Source organism: Thamnophis elegans, chromosome 8 (assembly GCF_009769535.1).
Source record: "Thamnophis elegans isolate rThaEle1 chromosome 8, rThaEle1.pri, whole genome shotgun sequence".
NCBI lineage: Eukaryota > Metazoa > Chordata > Lepidosauria > Squamata > Colubridae > Thamnophis > Thamnophis elegans.
The window spans coordinates 35,018,748-35,044,725 of NC_045548.1; the positions used below are offsets into that span (position 1 = coordinate 35,018,748).

Below are 25,978 nucleotides of genomic sequence, written 5' to 3' on the forward strand. Positions count from 1 at the left end.
CATCAGAAATAATAACAATAACATCTTAAAGTACCAAATCTTTTGAATATTTAGAATTAATATAATTGTCACTAGTAGTAGTCTAATCAGAATAAAAACAAAACATTGCTGTCATTTGGAGCTTCACTAACATAAGCTCATATGAGAACATTGCCCACTTCTACAATCACATAATCTGAATGGAAGGGCTTGGCAGCTTTTTTTCAGTCAGTCTGATTGATAGAGAATAGCAAAATGTCCCATTCACTTGGACAAGTTTAATTAAATATATGAAATTATATATGAAACTATGAGGGTGGGATGGAAGTATATTTCAGTAATTGCAGAAATGTTGCACATAGACTTCCCTTCTCCTAAGAAAAATGCTGCCTGTCTCCAGATGTCTTGAATTCATATATTGAATTGCTAATTCCAATTCAAACAAATAAAAATGAATCCCATCAATCATTCTTATGTGAACTATATCTTAAAGCAGTAAATCTTCAAGGTTTAATGGCTCATTCAAAAATTTATATAGAACAAAAAAAGATTTAAAAATCGTTTTTAAAATATTAATGTAAGAATTTCAAGCTTTAACATTCTGTTTTTAAAGTATTTATTTTTATCTCAGTCGCTTCAAAAAGACTGGAGGAGATAACAAGATATGCTGCAATCATTTGTAAAATGCTGCTGAAAATATGCAGAATAAAGTGTAGAAAAATGTGTGAAACATTGTGTTTAAGATTTGATTTAGGGACAACAGAACATTATATTCAGAATATTATCTGGTGTAGGTTTCTTTGCTCTCAGAAGACAAAAACCATCCTTTCTGGTAAATGCCAGTGGTGGTAAGCAGATTTCACTTTTTGAAGCACTGTAGATACATAGACCTGAATCTAAAGTAATGATTTCAACTTTCACTTTCACTGAATTTGATAAAGGCATGATTCTTTTTCTTCCTGCAATTTCGTTTGCCTCCTTGAAGGACTTGACACAGCATAGAATGATTCCCTTCTTCACTATTTTATTGGAAGTGTTTCAATATTTTAAAATTGAAATTGTAAACTGAATTATACTGCAGCTCTCAAACATTCCCATTATTTCATGGTTCCCTGGAAATAATTACAATTAAACATAATTAATATTAAGAGAAAGCAATTAAATATTTAACCAATATTACCTTTCCAGTGCAATGACTGTTCAGCCTTCACTTCAGTCTCTTTGACAGTTTTAGCATCCAAATCCCTGGGAATATAGGTCACCATTATAGTCTTTGATCTTTTTTCCTACACTGTATGCTACCACTATATTTTCTCTCTCCAGCACTTTCAAAATCTATTGGTTTAGCTTCCTAATTCTCGATTCTCATCTCAATCCAAAGAAGAAATGGGCAAGAAGTAATTGCTTATTTTAATGTAAAACATGCAATATATAGCATGCTTAACAGTGAATAAAGACCCTGAAGTCTCAGGCCTGAAGAGCAGTTGCAGGAATTGGGTATGCCTAGTTTAAATGAAAAGAAGGACTAGGGGTGACATGATAGCAGCATTCCGATATCTAAGGGGCTGGATGCCACAAAGAAGAGGAGATCAGCCTATTCTCCAAAGCATCTAAAGGCAGGGCAAGAAACAATGGATGGAAATTGCTCAAAGAGAGAACCAACCTAGAACTAAGGGGAAATTTCCTGACAATTAGAACAATCGATCAGTGGAATGACTTGCCTCCAGAAGATGTGGGTGCTTGACACTGGAGGTTTTAAAGAAGAAATTGGACAACCATTTGTCTAAAATGATATAGGCTTTCCTGCCTGAGTAGGGGCTTGAACTAGAAGACTTCCAAGGTTCCTTCCAACTCTGTCATTCTGTTAATTCTCAGTGTGCTAGAAAGAGAAAATTATTAAACACAGGTAGTCCTCAACTTGCAACTTCAACTGGGACCAGAATCTCAGTCACTGAGCAAAGTAGTTTATTAAGCTTTGTATGACTGGAATCCTGGTAATCTCTGTGGCAGTTGTTAAATGATCTCCCAGGTCTTTAAGTAAACAGAAGAAAAGCTGCCTGCCAGAGGGTTTCAGCTCCATGCAAAAATCTTCCTGGCAAGCAGGAAAATGTCCCTACAACCTGCTTCAGTTTCCCTCAGTGCATAGAAATAAAATCCTTTGATGAACTGTAAGAATGGAACTAAAATCTTCAGGATTTATTTTCCATTCCTGAGAACACCAAGGGATTTCCTTTCCTCTCTGTGCAGGGAGGGGAAATCCTTCAGTGGGCTACATGAAGAGAACTGAAATTTTCAGGATTTCTGGAATCTTTGATGGGCTGCAAGAATGGAGCTGAAATCCTGAAGAAGAAGCTCCCATCCATGCATGTCACTCTGAGAAAAGGCAGTCTCTAAATTTTGATAACTAACTAAATCTCTGTGGGCTGCAGAAAAAGATATGATTTCAACCCTATTCCTGAAGCCTGCTGAAGGATTTCAGGTGCTCTCTGTCTTGCCATCTTCCCCAGTAACTTTCTCAGGACGCCAGCGGAGAAGATTGCAAATAGTGATCACATAATTGCAGGGTATTTGGCAATTGGTCATAAATGTGAATCAGCTGCCAAGTGCCTGAAATGTAGTCATATAACCAAGGGGCGGGGGGGGGGGGGGACTTGTAACATTTTACAATGGCTGGAAGTTCTTTATGGGCCGTAAAGCAACCTTTCAAAGACTGTGTAACTTTGAATGGCCATTAATCAACTTGAGGACTACCTGCACACAAAAACTAGTAATAGTATTATAGTATATATAATGAAATGAATTAAAATTTTATTAAAATCAATATTAGAACAAGGTTATTTTTTTGTTCTAATATCAGATCTTGACGGCCCAGTTTTTCTGGTAATAGCATTTTAAGTTTAAATCAATAGAATAGTAATTGGCAGTATTTCTCCTTATATTTTAGTTAGAAGAGTGTTTATAATAATTATTGAATCAAAACATATAATTTTCTTACCGTGGAAGTTTTTCCAAATTATATAAAACTTCATGCTGTGAACATAAATCAGATTTTCATTGAAACATTTCATTTTTTAGATTTTCTTCCATACATACATAACCATAATACTTTTCCTTTTCACTGTAGCAACATTATGCAAAGTGCAAAAATAAAAAGTGACCTTCTAAGCTCCTCTCATATATTTGTTTTGAAATTCAAACTTAATTCCTCAATTCATTGTGGTATAGTAGTTTAGACCCCAGATGTCAGACCTGGAGCCCATCTTTCTCTTTGGATCTTCAGGGCTGCCACATTTAGTCCATATGCCTGCTGTGGGAAATTGGAAGTGGGAGTTGCATGGAGTGGGTAGAGATAGCCAAAATAACATTCTTTTCTCTGCGAGTCAAGGACATCCAACCTGCACCTGGAGAGGCATGACTGGGAAGCATCTCCAGTTGGGACAGTGGATTGATTGGACCATGTCATGGACTTGTGGGTGCAGGGGAAGGGACTTTGATTTTATTTTGAGTGGGGAAAACCTGGGGTGCTTTTAGATTCGGGTTTTCCTAGCTATACCAATATGACATCTCTAATAAAATGGAACTTTGAGGAACTGTTGGCCTCGGAGTCTTATTAAGTTGAGGGTGTTACTTGGAACCCTGACATTAGGTTAGAAACTAGGATACTATGAGCCTTAGGCATGAAAGCTGGCTGGGTGACTTTGGACTAGTCATTCTTTCTCAGCCCTACTCATATAGCAGGATTGTTGTTTTGGGAAAAACAGAAATAGTATTAGGTATGTTTGCCGCTTAAAAATAATAGGATTTTTAAAAATCTAAAAAAATGTATTTCTTTTATACTATCACTGCATTAATTTCATTTGCAACAGTCTTTACCTTGTCGGTTTACAGCAAACACTTCTTAAAATTCTCATTCCCACTCAATTTTATTTTTAAACTTTTCTTCATATATTTCACTCTCATTTTCATATAATAAAGGCACATGTTCTTATGCGAAGACATTTTCACTTCTTTTGACAAACCTTCAGTTTTTACATCAGAGCAGTTTATTCATTGTCTTCTTACTTGCATTTGCACATCCTAAAATTTTTCATTTCCCATTTTTAATAAAAATTCTATCAAATGTATACAATTTCACTTACTAAATGTAATTCTTCATAATTTATAACTTACAATCATTCATTCAATTTTTCCTGTCATTGTTATTGAAAGCAGTTTTGCTTATTTTCAGAAACATTCTTTTCTCATATCACTACTTTTTATCAGCAACTCCATGTTTTAAATTTGTTCAGTCACCTCATATTATTTCAATAAGAATACTGCTACATAACCACCCATTATGGACTAATCTTATGCAGATTTACTATAGCCTAATCTCCCCATAATATTTGCATTCACTCTTACTTTGTAGAGGGGAAAAATAACAATATTCTTTTGATCTTTAGATTTAAAAAGTGCTTTATGTGTGTTAAAAAAAGTTGCACCTACTTCATAAAGCATGCATCCCCCTATTTTAAAATTTCTCAGCTTATGTCATTGTACCTTACCATTTTTCAAGAGTTCATTTATGTTGTTCCTTTTCATTGACATTTTTCTTACATATTAACATTTATAACATTCCTTTCACTGTTTGACATGGCATTTCTATTCCTTAAATACTTCCTAATCATTCCTTTACTTAGTGTCGTACCAAATTGTTTTATTGTTTTATACTTAATGTCTATTTCTGTGCTGGAGGCTCCTTCTTTATTATTCCCCACCTACTTTTAAAACATTATTTTCTTTTAACCAAAATTGCTCTGCTGATGTGGCTCCCATCATCTGGAGCATTATGCCCATCCCTTGAGGTGGGATCCACACCCAGCCTTCTGGCCTTCTGAAAAGCCTTTAAAACATGGCTGTATATGATGTATAATCTGACGTATCTGCGGGGCATTAAATTGAATAATTTTTGGTGATAGTTATCTTATCAAGCTCTTAGTAGCCCAGTCAACTGAAGTAAAGATTCTCATAGCCTTCCCTAACAAGATTTATTGGGGGGGAAAATCAAATAAAACTGACCCAGATGAAGTGGGTGGGAGCAAAGTGTGCACAGGGGGTGTTATCTACTCCATTGGCCACCCCCAAAATGCCACATCCCAAGATAGAGTCTGTGTGACCATATAATTTATGAAGTATTAACATTTATCTTTAGAGCATTGATTGAGACACTGATATCTGACATGTACAAATGTCAGGCTATTTTTGAATATTCTCCTTTAAGTGATTCATTGACAGCAAAGAATGATGATGAAATGAGCCTTTCTGAAAGCAGTGTTGTAGCTATGAAATATTTCTAGGAAAACCTGAAATGTCCATATTCTGATACATTTTTTAATATCATGCCTTAATTATTTCTGCAAATAATTCAAGGTGGTAAACATACCTAGGTAATATTCCATCCTCCTCCTATTTTGCTGCAAAAAATGTTTTAATTCTCTAGATATTCTGACGTCCACTGTCAATTTTATAATGGATATAGTAACTAAAACAATACAAATAAATATTACCTGCAGAAAAGATTCTTCCAATTTCACTTCTAAATCTTGTACTTGATTAATGACTTTATTAACACATGAAGCTGGAGTATTTACAGCAGCACAACTACGTTGTTTGTTGGGAATGCCTATTGAAATATTTTCATTTATATCTAAAAAAAACCAGAATAATTATATTTAAACATTGTTTATCATTGAATACATTTGTGACATCTACAGGTCAAATTAGATGGCTCTACATTTACAGATTCTGCTTGCATTGTTTATTCATAGTACTAAACTACAGTCAGTTTTTTTTTCATTGATGTGCAAACTCACTCATTATGGTTTAGCATTTATGTGTTTACCTGTTGATTATTACTATTATTTAATAAACTAAGTTGACTTAATATGTATGAAAACAGCCAATATAGGTTTTTGAGGGTTTATTCTTCTTTTTCAGCCATTCTATTAGTGAATAATTAGCAGTAAATCAGACTGATGAGCAAATTCTGTGAATTGAAGTCACAAAGGGTACCCAGATTGGAAAGGCTATGATCAAATATGCCAGTCAAGTATGTTCATCCCAAAATTGGTCATTAATTAAAAAACAAAATTATAATTACCAGGTTCATGCAAACAATTGTGCTAAATTATCTAGGGAATTCAATATCATTCATTTGCTGATCAATATATTGACTACATCTGTTCACATTGCAATTTCTAATTTGTCCCTTCTGAAAGATTCCTTGATTTTCACAGCTTGGTATGGAGGAATCCATTTAGTTAATGGGGTTTGTTTTATTGCCAGGCAGAGATTATAGAAAAAGTCAATAAATAAGAGGCAGAATAAGAAATGATGATCTCAAAAGACAAGTCCAAAAGAAGAATATGGAGAATATACAAATGTATCAAAATAAACTTTTTACAGTAAATATGTTTTAGAAAATGTCAAGTTATATAAAGTTGAAAAAAACAAAAATACCTTCTGTTTCTTTACAGTTTTCCTTGGAACAGGGGGAAAATAACTGTGCATCAGTCATTGTTATTCATAGCTTTTTGCAATCTAATTTTTAAAAAGAAATAAAGATATAAAAATACAGAAATTCATACTGTGTCAATCATACTTATTACATTAATGAAAAATCTGCAGCTCATAACCAAGTCCTGTATACTCCAGGGAGATTCAGCTACTTTTCCAGGTTGAAAAGTTGTTTTCAACAATCAAGTATACATGTTTTAGGAAAACAATGAGTCTCTTAAGGAATATTTATTGAGAGGATAGAGTATTCTGCCGCCCAGACCAATGTTTTATTTTTGAGGTGGAAAATAATAATGTTGCTGTACCTCGAATTAAGGAATAAAGGGCTGTAAAAAAGGAGTTTTAGTGGGTATATTAATGAAGAAGAAATTCTAATTCGGGGTGGGGGATCTTGCTTCCACAAGTGATCTTTTAATAGTCATTCATGGGGAAAAGTCTTTAATGCCATAGCAAAATGATTTTTATGCCAAAATTATGAAGAATAATCACCATAATATGAAATCATAGAATTGCAATGGGATGGATGTTATAATTGAATATCTAAAGCTAACCGTCTACTACTGGTGTGCTGCAATGAGATCACCCTAGGTGCCTTGAAATTTCTGGAGACTATAGACCCGTGATGGCGGACCTATGACATGCGTGCCCAAAGTGGCATGTGGAGCCATGTCCCCTGGCACATGCGGCATTGTCTGTTCCTCTTCCAGTTTTCTGGTGTGCATGCATGCACGATGTTCAGCTGGCTTTCGTGCGTGCGGCAGTGCTGAAAACTAGAAGAGCTGGTCTTTTGTTTTCCTGCATAAGCAGGCACGTCGGCCAGTTGATCATCGCGCACGCATGCATGTCAGTAACCAGAAGACTAGTTGGCCACTGCACATGCGCGCGCTGGAAACCAGAAGTTCATTTTCCGGCGCACACATGCTCCCTGTTCAGCTCCTCTTCTGGGTTGTGTCCCAGACGAGTGCGCACGCTCCCTTTTCAGCACTCAGTGCCAAAAAGGCTCACCATCACTCTATAGACTTTTGTGTCTACATGAGTTATACTTTGTTCCGGAGGACCAGTCGCATTGCGGGCTCTTGGCCATTCCCCACTTAAAGAGCTTTGTCTTAGTTCTGGCACATCCTGTCCCGATTCTATTCAGGTAGCTCCATATTTTGGGGGGCAACTGCATTCCTGGAAATGGTTTTGTTGGATCTATGTGATCTGTCTGATTGTGGTTAGTAAAAGTCATCCATCTTAATCATCATTCTTCACCTAGATTGTAAGACTGTGGTATGCTATCCCAAATTGGTTTCCTACATTTAAGCCTGTTAAAAGGTAGAGAATTTAATATTTTATATATTGGAAGATCTCTAGGAGTTGATGGCATGTTTATCTCATACTACTCTTGGACTGTCTGTTGTTGTCACCTGAGATCAGGAGGGGCAATATTTAAAAGAATATGGAACCATGGATTTAAGGGTTCCAGATATTATTCTTATTGTATCATTAAGGTGAGAATCAATCTTGTTGGTATGAATGAGAGTAAAATTTGCCTTTCCAACACACATTTCCCCAGGAATCAAAATGGGTGTCTTCTGTAATCTTGACTTTATCTTGATCAGGGGTGTCAAACTAGTGGACCGCGAGCTGGATGCATCATGCACAGGCCATGCTTACCCCAGTTCTGTGAAAGGAAAAAAAACATAATGAAATGTCACATGACACCAATGTGATGCCGCAGGTTTGACACCCTTGATCTAGATGGTGGGGTAGAGAAGGCTTTACACTCACCATTTGCCAATGATACTTTAAAAAGAACTATTTCCCTTTACTACTACTAGCATCAGGGAACTAGATTGATCAATATGGAAGGGGAAAATTTAAACTTTTTCCTCTTATTAGCATTAATAAAAGACAGAGATGCTTTAGCTTTGTTTCCTATCTCAACCCAGGGAATAAAAAGGCCAAAATGGAAAGTCATGCGTGACAAACTAAGTACATCCTTACTGCTTCCATAGGTATGAAAACACTGTAGCAGCCAAGAGCTGCTAATCAAAAGACCTTGATTAATTGATCATCAGCAATGATCCCTTATGATTCAATAAGTTATAGAACTATCTTTAGCAGCCATAACTTGAAGTAATCATTTTCTGTATGACTTTATCAGTCTCTCACGTCATTGTGGAAGAATTTTGGCCCACTCTTCTTTACATTGCTTCATTTCATTGAGGTTTGTGGACAATTGTTTTATGCAATTATTTTGAAATCCCACCAAAACATCTTAATCAGCTTGCGATCTGGACTTTGCCTGGGCCATTGCAATAACCTTTATTCTTTTTCAGCCATTCTGTTGTAGATTTGCTGGTGCGCTTGAGGTCATTGTCCTGTTGCATGACCCAATGTCAGATGTGCTTTTAGCTGTCAGAGATTCTAAGCTAAGCTGTTACTTAGCCTCTTCATACCTATGGAAGCAGTATATTTAGTTTTTCATACATGGCTTCTCCATTTTGGCTTTCTTTTTGTAAAATAAATGATGACATGGTGTAATATGTCATGCATTATTCATCTGAGGTTGTATTTACCTACTTTTAAGAACTGCAAATTACAGATGATTTATACTATGTCCTGATACATAAAACCATAGAACTCAAAGAGAGTGGACTTTTTAAGGCCCCAAAAAATTAATTTAGAAAACAACTTTAGAATATTTAGAATTAACTAGAAGCAAAGTTATAAAAACACTAAGATGAAATTGTTAACAAAGTAATCATGCTGTACGTAAGAGTACTGTATTCCACCATATTACAATAATCTGCTAGCTGCATTTAGAACAGATGAAGACATGCTTATATTCCTTCATTTCCATTTTTTCCTCTCTCCTACTTTTCTCCGCTGTAATCAATTGGGGAAAGAATTTTAAATTCAACTAAGTGATTGGTCTGAATTCCCCCTGGATTGGAAGGATATTAAAAATGATTGGTATGCAGCACATCCATTTTAAGGCTTTTCAAAAGTACATTCTGACAATGAAGACTGAGAGATATATGAAATAACCCTTTCAAATTATTTTCAGGTGCTGCTGTATGGTCCTAACAACAGTGTAGCACTGGTTTTATATATTCCTTCAGTTATTGTTTTATCCACTGCATCTATCTTGCTGTAGGTTGCTTGGCCTGGGGTCTTGATAGGAACCTGCTATATTGGGGGTGGCTGAGTAGAGAAGATCTCCATCTCAGACTATACATCATCTTGGTTTTTAGCTTTTCTATTTAATTCTTCTAATTTTAGTTTGTTTAGTTTAGTTTTTTAACTTTTTATCATATTGTAAGCCACACTGAGTAACTGCACCAGTAAGAAAGAAATTTAATAAACAAATAAAGGCAATCTAGATTGAATTACTAAAGCTTTGTTCTATGACTGCTCTTCTTGTTTACAGAAGAGTCGATAGACACTTTAATAAATCTGAATGTCTACCAAAACTTGTAGAGCAAACAGAAATCTATTAACCCACTGATCTTCTGTTTAAATATACTGATTAAACATCCATCTATGTTAGTTGGCGTAACCACATATATACTATTCCTTTCTATAGACATATATACTGATTAGCACTATTGACATGTTTGTGTTTTGGATTTTGGTGCTTTTTAAAGGACCGATCAGAAAATAAGCATCTCTTTTATATTTATTTAAATGTAGCAGGTAAAATATTTCAGCATTTTATCAGAAAATAGGATTATACTTATATTTGACAAATAAATAAAACATGTCTAAAACATGATAAAAGAGCATTTTAAAAATGCATTTTCTTCTTGTTAGAATATTTTTACCAAATGTTTTGCTTTTAATTAAATGTTTAATTTAATTAAATGTTTTGTTTTAAATTATGTCAGTTTATCATTATATTTTAACTATTTTATCCTCTATTTTTTAAGCAACAAAACAAAAAAGTATATAAAATAATTTTGCTTAAGTATATTGCCTTTACTTCAGTATGTCTAATTAGTTTTATTTTATATTTTCTGTCAATAATTAGGAATGTAGCAATGTGGGTTTTTTTCAAACATATGGAACAATTAAACTAATTTTCAATGTGCAGTTACTATGGAAACTAGAATATCTTAAAAGTGTTACAAATTAAAATGCCCTTTTTCCATTAATATGCTTTTTTAAAAAATGTGAATGTTTACAAAAATGTTAAAATTAAAAAAAATATCTACAGAGGACAAAATTACTATGGGCATATTTTCATGCATGTGAAGATTTGTTTGGAAGAAAATATGATCAATTATTCAAAGTAAAATGGAAACCTGAAATGGGCAGTTAAAAAGTTAGCATTTTGTAAAAATGTGTAATATAGTATAAAATATCTGACTGTTTCAAGTCCAATTCAATTTGATTTTGAAGGGTGATTTTTAACTTTTAAATATACAAGGGTATGCATATATAACAATAATTCTCACTAGCTAGAAATCACTTTAATGGGATTAATGCAAATCTATAGGAAACTATTATGAAGTACAAAAACCTCCAATTTTGTAAAATATGGGTACAGAGAAAGTCGACAGTTCGAATCCCTAGTATAGGTCTCCTGCGTAAGCAGAGGGTTGGACTAGATGACCTTCAAGGTCCCTTTCAACTCTGTTACTGCTATTATTATTTGCTGTCATCCGCTTGCAAATTCCTGGTTTTCCTCACAAAATCTAATCCCTTCATTTCCACACTACAGCCGCGATGCACGACCAAAAGCCTAGGCGTCCTGAACTAACTTTGGTATATTTCAAACCCCGAGTCACGGCCGCCATTTTTATTTTTTTCACTATATTCTAATGATGCCCCGATGACAGGTTAGGAGACAAGGAGTTCGACCTATCGCGTTATGGAACCATGGTCCAAAAGAAACTCGGCTCCGCCTTCCGGGTAAGATAAGGTCAAATGGGCTCGAGTATCCTGAATCTCGGCCAATAGAGGCAACAAAACGGGAAGTAGGGCGGAGCTCTAGGAGCGCAGCGCCCCTCCTCCAAGTCCCACCCAGCCGGGCTCCCGGTTGGAAACACGTGCGAGCTTCTGCTCATTTCCCGCCACAACAGTCACGTGAACACCGATCTCAAGTTCTGGTGGTCCTCGGGCCCCTCTCCGTCCACCCGTCTAGCCAGGAGCCGGGCTCAAATCCTTGGCCTGCCGCTGCCTCAGGGTACCCGGCTCCCCCGTCACCAGTTTCCTGCTCTTGCCGCGGTGACACCAACCACGATTCGCTTTTGGCGCTTGTACTTGTAGGCTCGGCCTTGCCATTCCCTTCTTTCAGCTGCCCGCGTTGCGTGCTGTAGTCTGGGGTTCGTTATTCCTGTCTCCATGACAACAACGGCTACACGCTTCGAAGAAGCTTATGCGGCCCCGCAGCAACACTCCTCCCCCTCGTTAGCACAACCCCAGCCTAGAAGGGGCGGACGGGAAGCACGGCAGCGCTCCTTACCGTTTCTCTACTCGAAGCGATCGTGGACCAGGAAGGGCGGGTTGTTTCCTAGCGCTAACACTCGGCGCGGTTTTAAAACAATGGAAGTTTTCAGATTTTCATAATCTGAATCTACCGATTATCCTCATTAATTTTTTTAAAGATAGAATCGTAGAGCCCCCTCCCCCCTTTTTTTAAAAATGTAGATTTTATAATCTAACTAAACCTTCCTCAACTTGGCTCCTTGGTTCCAAATAGGTTGGAACTGCAATTCTTAGAATCCAGTGTCCACATACCTATCAGTATATACATTTCATTAGATTAAGGTGACCAGATTTTCAGATTGGTAAAGAGGGCCACCTTGGGGGGGGGGGGGGCTTGATTAGAAATTTTATACGGAACAACAAAAATTTTCAAAAATAGTATTGTAATATTTTTTTTATTTCAACATAACTACAATTTACAAATATAAATTGTAACTCTTGCCAAACATCAAAATTTTGATCGCGTGACCATGAGGATGCTGCAACGGTCGCTAAGTGTGAAAATGGTCGCTAAGTGTGAAAAATGGTCATCAGTCACTTTTTTCAATGGCATTGTAACTTTGGTCACTGAGCCCATTATACCACCTTTCTTGCCACAGTTCTTAAGTGAATAACTGTAGCTGATAAGTTAGTAACATAAGTGAATCTGGTTTCCCCATTTGACTTTGTCAAAAGGCAATTAAAATGACCCCAGGACACTGAAACCATCATAAATACGAATCTGTTGCCAAACATCAAAATTTTGATCGCGTGACCATGAGGATGCTGCAACGGTCACTGTGAAAATGGTCGCTAAGTGTGCAAAATGGTCATCAGTCACTTTTTTCAATGCCATTGTAACTTTGGTCACTAAATGAACTGTTTGAAAGCTAAGGCTAGCTTGCATTATGCCTTATGCTAGCTTACATTTTCAAGAGAGAGAAGCTAAACTCCTTATTAGAATTGAAATAGAAATGAGTAGAGTAGAGTAGAATGCCCCCTTTAAAAAAAGTAAGTTTTTTTTTAAATGACTCAATGCAGCCAAGTTCATTATATGGCATCATGCAAGCCTTGCCACATCTTATTATGCCATCATCGCTAAATCTCTTTAGAAAGTCTACACAAATATAGTTTGTAAATCCCCCTATATTGCTCCTTTCCCATGACTCCTGATGCTGGCAAGTAGATTGCCCTTGCCCACAGAAGCTCAAGAGGAGAAAATTGGATAAAGCACACCTTAGTCATGCTGGATGAAAATTTAAATTTCTAACTTGCCTCTTTTGGGGGGGGGCATCAAGGCTGTCCAGGAAGAATAGCAGAATAATAATTTTTAAAAAAGAGATAGACTTAATACGATAAATAGAGAAATGTGTAGAGAAATTTAAAAAATGAAGAGGGATGGATGAGTTTTAAAGAGTCTGAGGTTGCAAAACGGGGGTTATTAATCTCTCTCTCTCTCTCTCTCCCTCCCTCCCTCCCCCTCTCTCTCTCCCTCCCTCCCTCCCTCTCCCTCCCTCCCTCCCTCTCTCTCTCTCTCTCCCCTATTTTCCCCATAACAGCAACCCTGTGAGGTGTGATTGGGTTGGTGATTAGTCCGAAGTCATTCAACCGGCTTTCATGCCTAAGGTACGACTAGAATTCACAATCTCCTGGTTTCTAGTCTGCCATAACCATTAGACCAAACTATTGCATTTTAGTATCCATGCAATAGATGACTAGATGTTTTATTACAATTATACATAGTGCAAAACCACATTCTGCAGATTTTCAATATTTGCATTGACTGAAGAACAGATTCTTGCAAATTTTCACATGGCAGAATATAATTTATCACCCAATAAGTTAAAGAAAAACAATAGTAAGAAAGGCAGCTAATCTTCAGTTACAGCTCTAATCAGTATCAATATTTAATCCTTTTTGTCATTTAATGGACATTTCATCTTTTGTCCACTGAATGAATAATGGCTGGAAACTGACCAAGGAGAGATTCAACCTAGAAATGAGGAACTTTCTGACAGAACAATCAACCAATGGAACAGCTTGCCTTCAGAAGTTGTGGGACTTCATCATTTGAGACTTTCAAGAAGAGATTGGACTGCCATTTGTCAGAAATGGTGCAGGGTCCCCTGCTTGAGCAGGGGGTTGTACTAGATGACCTATGAGGTCCCTTTCAACTCTGTTAATCTGTTAAAGTTTAATGATAGCCTTGTGTTTAAAACCTATTCCAAAATTGTTAATGCATGTAAAATTACCACAATTTTTATCCTCCTGGGGAATGAAGGTAAGTTAAGGACTTATCAGTATGATGGGCATGTTACTGATACTCACTTATACAGTTGTTGCAATAGACACTTGATTGTTGATTTTCTGTTCTCTTAATGAGTGTTTTATTCTAAACTTAACAATAATATGATAATTTGTAACTTTCTGGTTTCAATTGGCTTACCTTCTCTGATGTCATAGAAAACATTTGCAAGCCTTATCCTAGAGCACCTTAGTACGTCAAGGAAATCTTAGAATATGAATGTCAAAATCTGTGACCAGCCTATGTGAAATTGAACCCCCTCAACTATGTCAGTACTCCATGAGTTTTTGAAATATGCTGTGTTAGTACAGATCAGCTCAGTGATCTTGGAACATTTCGATGAAAAAAGATAGACAACATGCTGTGCCTATATATGTGGTGGGTTTAAGCAATGCATCAGTATTTCAGATATATAATCTTAAAATTCATAAATGAACATGAGCAGTAAGCAGAATAAAATAGTAATAAATATTGTATCAGTATAATACAGATTTTGTACTATCATGAAAAATATCCCATTTCTAATACTTTTTTCAATGATTGTTTTTCCTAGTATATAGAATACTTGTTTATGTTGCAAACATTTTATAAATATCTTTCCTTGAGAGTTAAGAGATATTTAAGAATGAGAGAGAGATTAGTTTTTTTTTAAAGTCTAAAAACTGGATTTGAAAAGCAGACATGCTGATTTATGCTTTTTTATTTTTAGAAAGTGAATCTTATATATACACATACACATTACATATACATATACACATACATATGCTTTATGTTAATATCTATTATTTCAATCATTTTATATAGGGCCAAAACAATTAATAAATGGTTACTGACACAAAAGCAATGACTGGCAGACTTAAAATTGGATGAAAATACCAAACGTTGTCATTTGACAACTTTAAATTAAATCTGGAGGTGGAGAGAGAACAATACTTAATACATACCGGTAACTCCTGAAGGAATAAACCTTACAACAAGGAAGTGGTAAAAAGGAAGGAGTGCTGAGTAATCTGCAGGAGATATAGCAGGTAACCCTAAGAAAGTTAATTTATTAACAGACATGTATTTGGTATGGCAGAAAAATTGTATGAGCAATTTAAGGGTTAACAAAAAATTACTGAAGACCAAATGACCATTCCTTCCCAGGCAGATTATATGAGATTATAATAAATGGAGAAAAAAAATTGCTAGGCATTGTGCTTTATGCATTTAAATCACATCTGTTTAATCTGTACACTATTTCATCTTATTTTAGCAATAAAATATAGTTGGTTAGAAAGATAAACTTAAAAACTATAATGCTAAAGAAAAGATAATTTAGCTATAATTAATAAGTAATTTACTCTGTGATTATGTGTGAAAGAATATAAATCTGGTTTGGGAAAAGAAATGAGCAATGAACCATTACTCAGCATTGAGAAAAACTATGAGAAATAAATTTAATGTCCTGTTGATTTTGTTTGGTGCAAGAGGTGGTTTGGGAAAACTGACAGGTTTTCAAAATTTTATTATTGTGCCCTACAACAAGTCCATTCCTAAAATCCTTTCCCTGCCTTTTTTTTTATCTTGTCAATCTTGAAGAGCGGATATAGTGTATCTTTTATTTCTGAACTGCAATACACTATTCAATATAATAATTTCTTCAGAAAATTAACTTGCACCTCCACATCCTTAAATCAAGAGAATGTTTGCCTTTGAAATGTAAATAGTGCAACTTCATAAAAATTTCTTCTCTGAAACATTTTTTCAGTTTCTCGTCACATTCTGAATCATATTGAAGGAATAAAGTAGAAGAAAGATACAGCACTTTGAAGATAACAGTCTGAATTAACATAGTTAAATGTAAAGGTCAACTTCTCTTTAATATTAATTCAAATATGAGGAATCCCCAATGTAACTAATTGGTTATAGTATAAAAATAATTTTCAATATTAAAAACAAGCCACATTTCTGAATTTTAAATGTGCCAAGTGGATTTTATTATGCATCGGGGTCAGGTAAAGCATGCCTAAAATTACATCAGCAATTTACATATACGTTGAGTTGGCCAAATGACTAATTGAAAATTTTTAGGGCAAGTTGAAACTGTATCTTCAAATTGCCATAAATATGTATGTGCTTAATCTGTTTGACTAGCATTCTGCCAAGGGCTACAGTAGCTTATAGTACACCAGGTATATACTTGGAAGGATGTATATCTAGAAGTAAATCTGTATAATCATTCAATCAGTACATGTTGCCTATCAAATCTATGTGCCTATTTTGCTAATACAGTTGGGGGAAAGTATAAACCATGAAGCAGATTTTTTTTCCTTCTGGTTTTTAATAATTATGAGTTAGCACAAATAATGATGGCATTATTGCTGAAAACCATGAAAAAAATACAAATGAGAGGACAACTCACAGCCAGAGCTGTAAAAGTGATACTTTTGAAGATTTGAACATTCTTTCACCTCCCTCTATTGCCTAATAGTTTTTTAAATTAGTGAATGTAACCTAATGACCAGTTGTTTGAGTGATTAACCTATACAATCTACAGCTCACCAACCTTTATTACCTTCTGTATACCTTCTTACAAAATATCTTACAGTTTTCTTCTTACCTTTTTGTAATCTCAAAATCTTAGGAAAATAATTATATAATGGAAGCAATGAATGTTAGATCGTTGTTTCCTATTAAAAGTAGGCTATAAAAGATATATAAATATCATTATTGCTGATATAAATGGTTATCAACAAATACGTTGAAGTAATAGTGTTTTAAAATACTTCATTTATTTGTTATGTTCAATACTTTTATAGTACCTATTAACAATAAACCCTATGAGGATTTAAATTATAAAATACAAAAGATGCAAAATAGATATATTGAAAACAATTAAAAATAACTTAAAAGAAAAACTACTCTATACAGGCACTAACTATATTAGTTGTGCTGTAGTGATAAGATATAACTACAAATATTTCTCATTTCGGTTCTGATATATTAATCCACTTCATATAATTCCTGAATTAATGGTTTATGAAGGTGGATGAACTGCAGATTCAAAAAATCCTTTGTTATCACATACTAGTTTCTTTGCCTTCATACCTCATATGGCTTTCTTGCTATATTTAAACTAAAGCTCAGATTAATATCAGTTGGAAACCTCAGAAGATTTATACTCCAAATTAGTCTACGTGTAAATATTTTGCACAACAATAATTATGCGTACAATAATAATTATACAATTATCCCAAAGGATTATGAAAAAGAAAAGAAAGCAGCAATGTTAGCAACAATAGGAATATATAAAGAAATCCACAAACATTTAAAACTAGGAATTTCTTTTTTTTCGTAGCAATAGGAATGACATTCTAATTTATTATCTGTTCTTTGATATCTCTTGTATGTTACTAAACCAACCTTGACATCAATAATGTAATTATGTTATCTCCAAAATAACATAATATTTAGTTCATTAACTAGATTGCTTAACCAATTAATTAGAACACTGATTAAACAAAGAATGCTGAATGTAACTGTGTCTCTTCTACAAATTCATAGCATGAAGGGACCTTGACCTGGTCCACAGTCATAAATGTCACCATACAAGAGAACCATAGCAGATAGAAGACATGATTGAATCTTGTATTGACTGTTGAGATATAAAAGAGTTATAGAAAAAGAAATAATTGAAGGACAGAGTTGAGTTACAGCAGAGGTACCATGTTGCATAAATAGTCAACTTTTTACTGATTTATTTTTATTTTATTGACGTAATCGATTGATCTCATGTATCATTATTCTGGATGGCAATTATAATTATTTCAGAAACTTTCAAAAAATATTATAAAGGCTACGAGAGAGCATTAGATTATAAACAACGGAGCTACCTTATCAAATTACTATTCCCTTGCAACTGCCAGATATTAAGGGACTTCCAGAAGGTGAGAGATGTAGCAAATCTCACCTCAGGAGATGATGTTCCACAGGCAGTACCATGGCAGAAAAACCTCATCTTTTGGGTCCTAACAATTAATTCTAACAGATGGGACTCACAACCTCCCTCTTATGCCAGACCTGACAAGATGGGCAGAAATAATTGGAAAGAGGCAGTCCCTCAAAACTTCCTCTTTGCGCTATGTATTTAAAATGGACAACGGTGTCTCTGTCTCTCTGTCTGTGTGTGTGTGTGTGTAGATATATATGTATGTATACAGCATGTATATTATGTAAGTATATGGGTAAGATATATACTTTCTTTTGAGAGCAGGCAACAGAATTTCATTTTTAACGTGTGCCAGTGTACTCACAATAAAAAAATGACAATAAAGGTTATCTTAATCTTAAATAACTCAACATCATGCCATGAAGAGCTTTAAAGGTCAGAACCAACACCTTGAATTAGACTCAGAAGCAAGCTGGCAACCAATGCAGCTCGTAGAGCAGAGATATATATGTGTGCTGCACACACACGTGGGAGCACATATAACTTCCTATGCCACTGAATTCTGTAGCAGCTGGAGCTTCAGAATACTTTTCAAGGGCAGCCCCCTGTAGAGCACATTACAATAGCCCATCTGGGAGGTGACCAAAGCATGTGCAACCAAGAGTAGAATAATAAATAAAATCATTAGTTTTAAAGTTTTTAAGTCCTTTTGATGAAAACTTTTGTGTACTAAAATTAGAAGTGGAAGACGTAAGGTTACCTAAATTACCATCGCCTTTTTATTAGAATTCCAGTTATAGCCTTAGTGTCATTGATTAATTGTTCAGTGCTTAACTGAGCATTACTGAATCTGCAAAGAAAATTAAAAAAATCAGACCAGCCTTCACAGTTGTACTCCACTGAAATCACACTGCCCCAACCCATTTGTCACATAATTGCCAAACATCATTATTCTGGATTTCTATTATGGTTTTTGTTAAAATCTACATAACTCCATAGCATTGCTATAGCTACTGTTGCTTTAATAATCATTACATTGCTTTCATAGTTTACTTTCTCTTGAGAGCTCAAAGAATCATTTATGGATATGTGTCCTCCCGCCTTCCCACTATATTCCCAAACAGCAAATTTATATTGGACAAGACAGAATTAGTGCTTGGCTCATTCTTACCTAATCATCTCTAAGGAGAATAAACGTACACAGGGATTTCTCTGATCCTGGCCCAAGACAGTAGCTTCGATACTATTTTATTTTCTAACTAGACCACGCAACGATGTTAAAAATGGCAAAGTATTTTGAACCTAAAATGTTCCCAAGTTAACACGGGGAAAATCTAGGTTTTCTTTGTTAAATGCGATAGCGGCCAGATTCTTTATTGCCTGCAAAGGTACAGCGAACCTTCAGAATGTATCGGGACCTAGACACATAACTGCGGAATAGATGAAAGTTACATCGCTCGGTAAGGAGGAGCGAATAGCGAGTGGAAAAGGCACATGCAGGAAGGAAATACACTCAAATCGTTGAAGATTCCACTCATTCAAAGAGAAAAAGTTTTGGAATCTTCTAAAGCTGACAAAATCTAGTGATTCATATCGCGAACGTCTCCGGAATCCGGGAGAGAAGGGAAGATATAACCTATCCCCATCTCTATTTACGTCACTGTTCATTGAAGCGGAGGGGGGAGGGAGGTTGGACCTTCTGTAGTTTTCTAATAACTGGATGAGTATATGGAACGACAGAAGTATAACCCATCTGCTGCCGACAGCCGTGTTCCTAAGCTCCGCACCTGGTCACGGAGACCGAAATCTGGGAGAACGCACAGCAGGCGGCAGCAGACGGCGGCGGTGGGTGGAGGGCGGATCCACTCCACACGCCCCCTTCCTTCGGCGTTTGGTGCCGTAGGGAGTTAAGACTCCGAGGGGGCGAGCAGGTGGGGGGGGGGTCAGACCTGGCTTACCCGGCTACTCTGGGCTTGCTGGAGATGAATACGACGGAAGAGCATTCGACACCACTTGTTGAGGCCCTGGCCCCACCTGGAACTTGGAACCGTCCATGGTGGGATGTACTGTTGACAAAAAAAAACCCCTTCTTTTCTGTTAGCTCCCACAAACCACAAGACCCGGCATACAAACGATTACCTTCAAAACGAAAACACACACTGTACTCGTAACAAACACAAACGCAGCGCTTGGGCGTATTGCACGTTGGGACATGTAGTCTTGACTTAACGATTTCCCCGATTTGTAGAACGAACAGGGCAGCGGGGAGGGAGACTAGAGTGGGTTGAATAGAGGGTCTTCACAAGCTCTCGCGAGATCTGCGGCAGGCCTTTTCTCTGCGTCTCGTGCGGTTTGCTCGCGATCGCGGCCGCCTCGGCTGGGATGTTTTGTGCAGTCGCCATTCCCTTATGTGACGTCATAGTGCATTGTTGTGACTTGCGTAGCGGAGCATCCCTCAAGCTGTCAGCTGTGTCGCTGCCGCCGCCGCCGCTACTGCGGGAGTGCGAGCCCGAGACGGCCCAGCCCTCCACCGCCCTGTCGCTTCCACGCCCCTCCCGCAGGGGTTCTAGAACTCCACGTCACCGTATCATTGTCTGTGCGGGACCCTCGGGCTCCCCCTCCTTCCCCCCGCCCGTCCCTGCACGTTCCATTCCGCCCCCGCCCCCCTCGAATCATCTCAATGAGATGCAAACATGAAAGACAAGAGGAAGAAGAAGGACCGCACCTGGGCCGAGGCTGCCCGCCTGGTAGGTGCGACCCTAGGCTTTGTGCGTGCGGCGGGGCCGGCCCGTCCGCCCGGATAGCTGGCTGCCTGCCTGCTGTTCCCGGGGCGAGTCGGGGAGGCGCCTAGTGCAGCCCACTCCCGACCCGAGCTCGTTGCATTGTTGCAGTCGGAAGGGGATGCTGGAGTGACCGTGCGGAGCTGCGCCTCGGAGTGCCGGAGGTGCGGGATGAGACGGGAAGCGGAGGCTGCGTTCTCGTGGTGGCGGAACAATGTTCCGTGCGAAAGTCTGCTCACCGGGTGTCTCTGGGAACTACTTTGTTCGTGGACGGTCTGCATGCCACGTTCAGTAGCTAGGTAGTTTGCTAAAGAAGGACTTCTGGTGTTAAAAGGCTGCGCAGCGAGAGGCGCCGGGAGTTAAAAAGAAAACCCTCACAGTACTCTGGGTCCTACTTACTCCTCTTACTCTTGAAGTAAAATCTGGCGACTCTTCCTTAGCCATAAGCACTCTTAATAGTTTGCGGGAAATCCCACCACGAAGTGGCAGACAGAAGAGGAAGAATTTCCTCGACACCTGTGCACTCACTATAGAGATGGGGCATGATGCCTGCCTTTGGGGTTGAAGAGAAAGATTGCAGTCTCATCCCGTTCAAACTCCTCCATGCATTTATTCATTCATAATTATTAGGACTGTTTTGTGTTTGTGTATGCCTGTGTGGGTGTATGACAGCTTGGAATAAGGGGATCACTTCTTTTCTGATTGTGGAATTTGAAGTCCATAATGTGCTCATTTTATTTCTAAACTCATGCAAGTAAAAAAAAAAAACAATTCCTTTCAAGGGGTAAGAAATAACCTCTGGTTTGAAATAACATTGATGTGAGAGAACAGTTTCTCTGTAGCTGTATGAGAAATGCTGTCTCTGATATATGAACAACTTAGTTTCAGTTGTATCTTCATGTCTAAGAAGAAGTGCTGCTTCCTTGTCTTAATATGAGCTGCCGAGCACATTTCTCCATAATATGTATATAAAAGTGGGACATTCTCCATAATTTTCTAAGTTTGCAGAAAAAGAAGGTATATCTCTAAGCAAAGAATTAAGGAATCTCTCTTCCTTCTAATCCTCACGTATTGGTGAAACTAATATTCCAGAATGTACCCACTTTCTGGTATGTTTGTGTTAGATGTCAAGGAATTTTCTTGCACAGGTAGACTTTATCCTTTCTGTCTTCTCAGAAAAAAATTATATTTCTCAAACAATTTTTCCCCAAAATTTTTCAGCAGAAATAAACCTGTCATTTCTTTCTTACCCATTTCTCAGTGATATGTTGCATTTTCTAAAAAACATGATTTTCAGATTTGGAATAGTGGTCTTTAAATGCTGAAAATTAAGATGATGTACTTTCTGGGAAAATTCCATTGAATTCAGTGGGATTTAATATAAACTGTTAAATATTGCTGTACATAATGGTGGGTTTATTTATGAAGTTTGGTTTCAGGAAATAAGTTGAAAATAGCTTCTTATTGTTAGCTTTTTGGTAACTTACCTGTGATGACATTCATTTGTTCCTGTGCCATGTATGTTACCATGATAATATATAATTCCCAAACACAGTAAAATATAAGTATCAATACTGTAGCCTATTTATATTGTTTCTAGATTGTCCATAGTTTAATAGGGAAGCTATTTTATTTTTATCTGTTGTACAACATAATGATCTGCACTTCACTCTTACAACTATAGATTGTCCTTTTTTTATCCCTCTGTGTCAGTTTTGACTTCTGGTGACTGCCAGAACTGGCTCTGCAGTTTTCTTGGTGAGGTTTTTTGGAAATGGTTTGCTATTGCTTCTTACCTAGGGCTGAGAAAGAGTGACTGGCCCAAGGTCCCAGCTTGGCTTCATGTCTAGGGCAAGTCTAGAACTCACAATCTTTCAGTTTCTAGCATGGTGCCTTAACCACAACCAAACTTACTCTCTATAGAAAGTCTACATACAAGTAAAGCAAAATAGCTTAAATTCAACTTAACAAGTTTACATTGAAATTAAGTTCACACAATTCCCATTGAAGAATAAGACCTGGTCTGGATTGCAATCATCAGTCACGTAATTTTCTAAGAATGCCTCTGCAATAGCAATAGCAGATTTTTATATACCGCTTCATAGGGCTTTCAGCCCTCTCTAAGCGGTTTACAGAGTCAGCATATTGCCCCCAACAACAATCCGGGTCCTCATTTTACCCACCTCGGAAGGATGGAAGGCTGAGTCAACCCTGAGCCGGTGAGATTTGAACCGCTGAACTGCTGATCTAGCAGTCAGCCTGCAGTGCTGCATTTAACCACTGCGCCACCTTGGCTCTTAATGCCTCTGGGATCTATTCAGACCAGAAATATTTTTGGAAATAAAGTTCATGTTTGTAGTTTGCATGGAGTTTCCCATTCATATTTTACTAATTAAAGGAATATTTTACAAATTGAAAAGACAAAGTGCCAAGGAACAGGTTGGGTGTGTTATCACCAATGGGTGCCATGGATGCTATTTCTATAAGAGCTTTTATTTTTCTGACAAGTGCAGATTAATTCATTATGTGCTATCAAGTTGCTGTTTTCATATATGACCAGTTTAAGCCAAGGATTCTATTAAGGTGATCTTCATATGCAGGACTAGATAAAGGCTGAAAGACCATCCTTCTGTACATTTCAACTTAGATCTTAATAAAAAAGAAAACCGGTACTTTGTGTGTATGCTGTGATAACATTTTTAAAGACTTTCTGAAATGTATTGAAAGTAAGTTAATATTACCTGGTTCCTATTAAGGTCAAAGTAAAACACTTGATCATGACTAATCCATTAATTTCAATGTGACCTAAATGTAGCTAACTTTTTACTGATCTAACCCTATAGAATTGCATTACTGTTTATATTTAAAAGTTCTTCCAGTTCTTCACCTCGAGCAATATCCATAACAAGCCATAATGTCAAAATGTCATAGCACTAAGGATGTAACTTAGAACTTGTATTTGATATCTGACACAAGTATATAAATTATGTAATTTATATCATGATCTGAGTCATCATCTGTTCCCTATAACAATAGCAATAGTACTTAGACTTAAAGTATATGCTGCTTTACAGCCCTCTAAGTGGTTTACAGAGTCAGCATGTTGCCCCAACAATTTGGGTCCTCATTTTACCCACCTTGGAAGGATAGAAGGCTGAATCAACCTTGAGCCTGTGATATTTGAACTACCAAATTGCAGGTAGCCGGCAGTCAGCAGAAGTAGCCTGCAGTATAACCACTGTGCCACCATGGCTCACCCTATGCTCCCTTTCTGTGGATGTCTAGGCCCCTTCCCTGTGTGCAAATTTTACTGTGTGTGGTGGTCTCTCATGAGGAATAAGACACTCAGCCAAGATGTCTCGGGATGAGAGCTCAGAACAGACTCTGAAGCCCCCTTTTATTCTTATTACACTCATTAGCATACAATGTTATCACTTAGGGCCAGAGCTTGCCTGTGGCCAGTTATTTTTAGGATTCATTCATCCTGTTTTCCACGATACACATAAAGGCTATCCAAAATCAAATTAAAGGGTAAAAGTCTGAAAAGCCAAAATCGTAGCGGCAGGTTCAGCACGTTGAGCAGAGGTTTGAGGCGGGGTGGTTTTTGTGTGCCAGGATCCATCCTGTTGCCACACACAAGAACCATATGTTTTTCCCCCATCCACAAAAAGCGTCAACGAATCCGAGAGAGGGGAGGTTACCAAGGAAGTAGACAGAGAAAGGGGAACGTTAAGGAAAAGTTGAAAATGGGGATCAGAAGGTAGATGACAAGACACAAAACCCGACCAATCGGCCAAGGAAAGTTGTAAGACATCAGATGTGGCCAAAAGGGGTTCCCAAACAGTAAGAGAAACGAGGACATACAAATCAGCAAGATCAAAACCAATAAGGCATTTAGCTCGAAAGCGAGCCTTATTTATTAAAAGAGCCATTAAATGAGGCTGGGAACTGATGGACTTACGTGGGGTATGAGGGAGGTGTAACCATTCTACAACGTAAACTTTTTGTCATGGCATTGTATAAGCACCCCAGTGGGTAACAGAGGAGTAGCAAAAATTGCCAATGAGAGTGGGTGGTCTGGTAGAGCTCGATCCACCCAACGGGTGGTCATTGCCTCATTTGCTCCTGGGCCGGAGTAAGAATTACAATAGAAGAGGGGTCTAAAGGTCCCTTTAATGCCATAAATAATGGGGCTAATTGTGTGGTGGTAAGAGCCAAAAGGGTCTTACAAAATTTATGGTGCCTAAAATTTACTGCAAGGCAACCAAAGTCAAAGGCGAGGGTATTTTGATGGAGGGTATTACCGGAGATGAGTACGAGGCCAAAACCTTATGGCCTAAGTAGGAAAAAGGTTCATGGGTCTGAATCTTGTCTGGGGCTACTTGATGACCAAACGTGGCCAATAATGTAACAAACTCTGATAGCACAAGTTGTACTGTACCCTTTGGGCCAGGGGCTGCAACCAAAATGTCATCCATATAATGGTAAACCAAAAAGCTAGGATGAGATTTATGGAAAGGTTGTAATGGAAAATCCACAAAAGTCTGACACATAGTAGGGCTATTAAGCATTCCCTTTTGTACTCGGACTCAAACACCACATACTGGGTTCCATTAAGCAACATCCCACCCACTCTCATTAAGAGCCGAGGTGGTGCAGTGGTGAAATGCAGCACTGCAGGCTACTTCAGCTGACTGCAGTTCTGCAGTTCGGCTGTTCAAATCTCACCGGCTCAGGGTTGACTCAGCCTTCCATCCTTCTGAGGTGGGTAAAATGAGGACCCGGATTGTTGTTGGGGGCAATATGCTGACTCTGTAAACCGCTGAAAGCCCTATGAAGTGGTATATAAGTCTAACTGCTATTGCTATTGCTATCCGAGCCAAATCTTTCCAATCCTGCGGTAGCAGTTGATAGGCACCCACTAGAGAATTAAGAAGTCCTCTGGAGTAGTGACTAGTAATTCCATAATCC

At 37.5% G+C, this 25,978-nt stretch overlaps 2 protein-coding genes across 2 annotated transcripts in view; one reads left to right on the forward strand and one right to left on the reverse strand.

Annotated features, from left to right (window-relative positions):
• Positions 1-20,865, reverse strand: part of CCDC178 (coiled-coil domain containing 178) — a 146,627-nt gene extending 125,762 nt beyond the window's left edge. The window contains 5 exon segments of the mRNA XM_032222965.1: positions 1,160-1,224; positions 2,975-3,009; positions 5,526-5,665; positions 6,478-6,558; positions 20,367-20,865. Of these exon segments, the coding sequence (XP_032078856.1) occupies positions 1,160-1,224; positions 2,975-3,009; positions 5,526-5,665; positions 6,478-6,535 (298 nt within the window). The 5' untranslated portion in view covers positions 6,536-6,558; positions 20,367-20,865.
• A 27-nt stretch (positions 20,866-20,892) lies between these two features.
• Positions 20,893-25,978, forward strand: part of ASXL3 (ASXL transcriptional regulator 3) — a 131,238-nt gene continuing 126,152 nt past the window's right edge. The window contains exon 1 of the mRNA XM_032222964.1: positions 20,893-20,974. Coding sequence (XP_032078855.1) covers positions 20,921-20,974 — 54 coding nt within the window. The 5' untranslated portion in view covers positions 20,893-20,920. The remainder of the gene's footprint in view (positions 20,975-25,978) is intronic.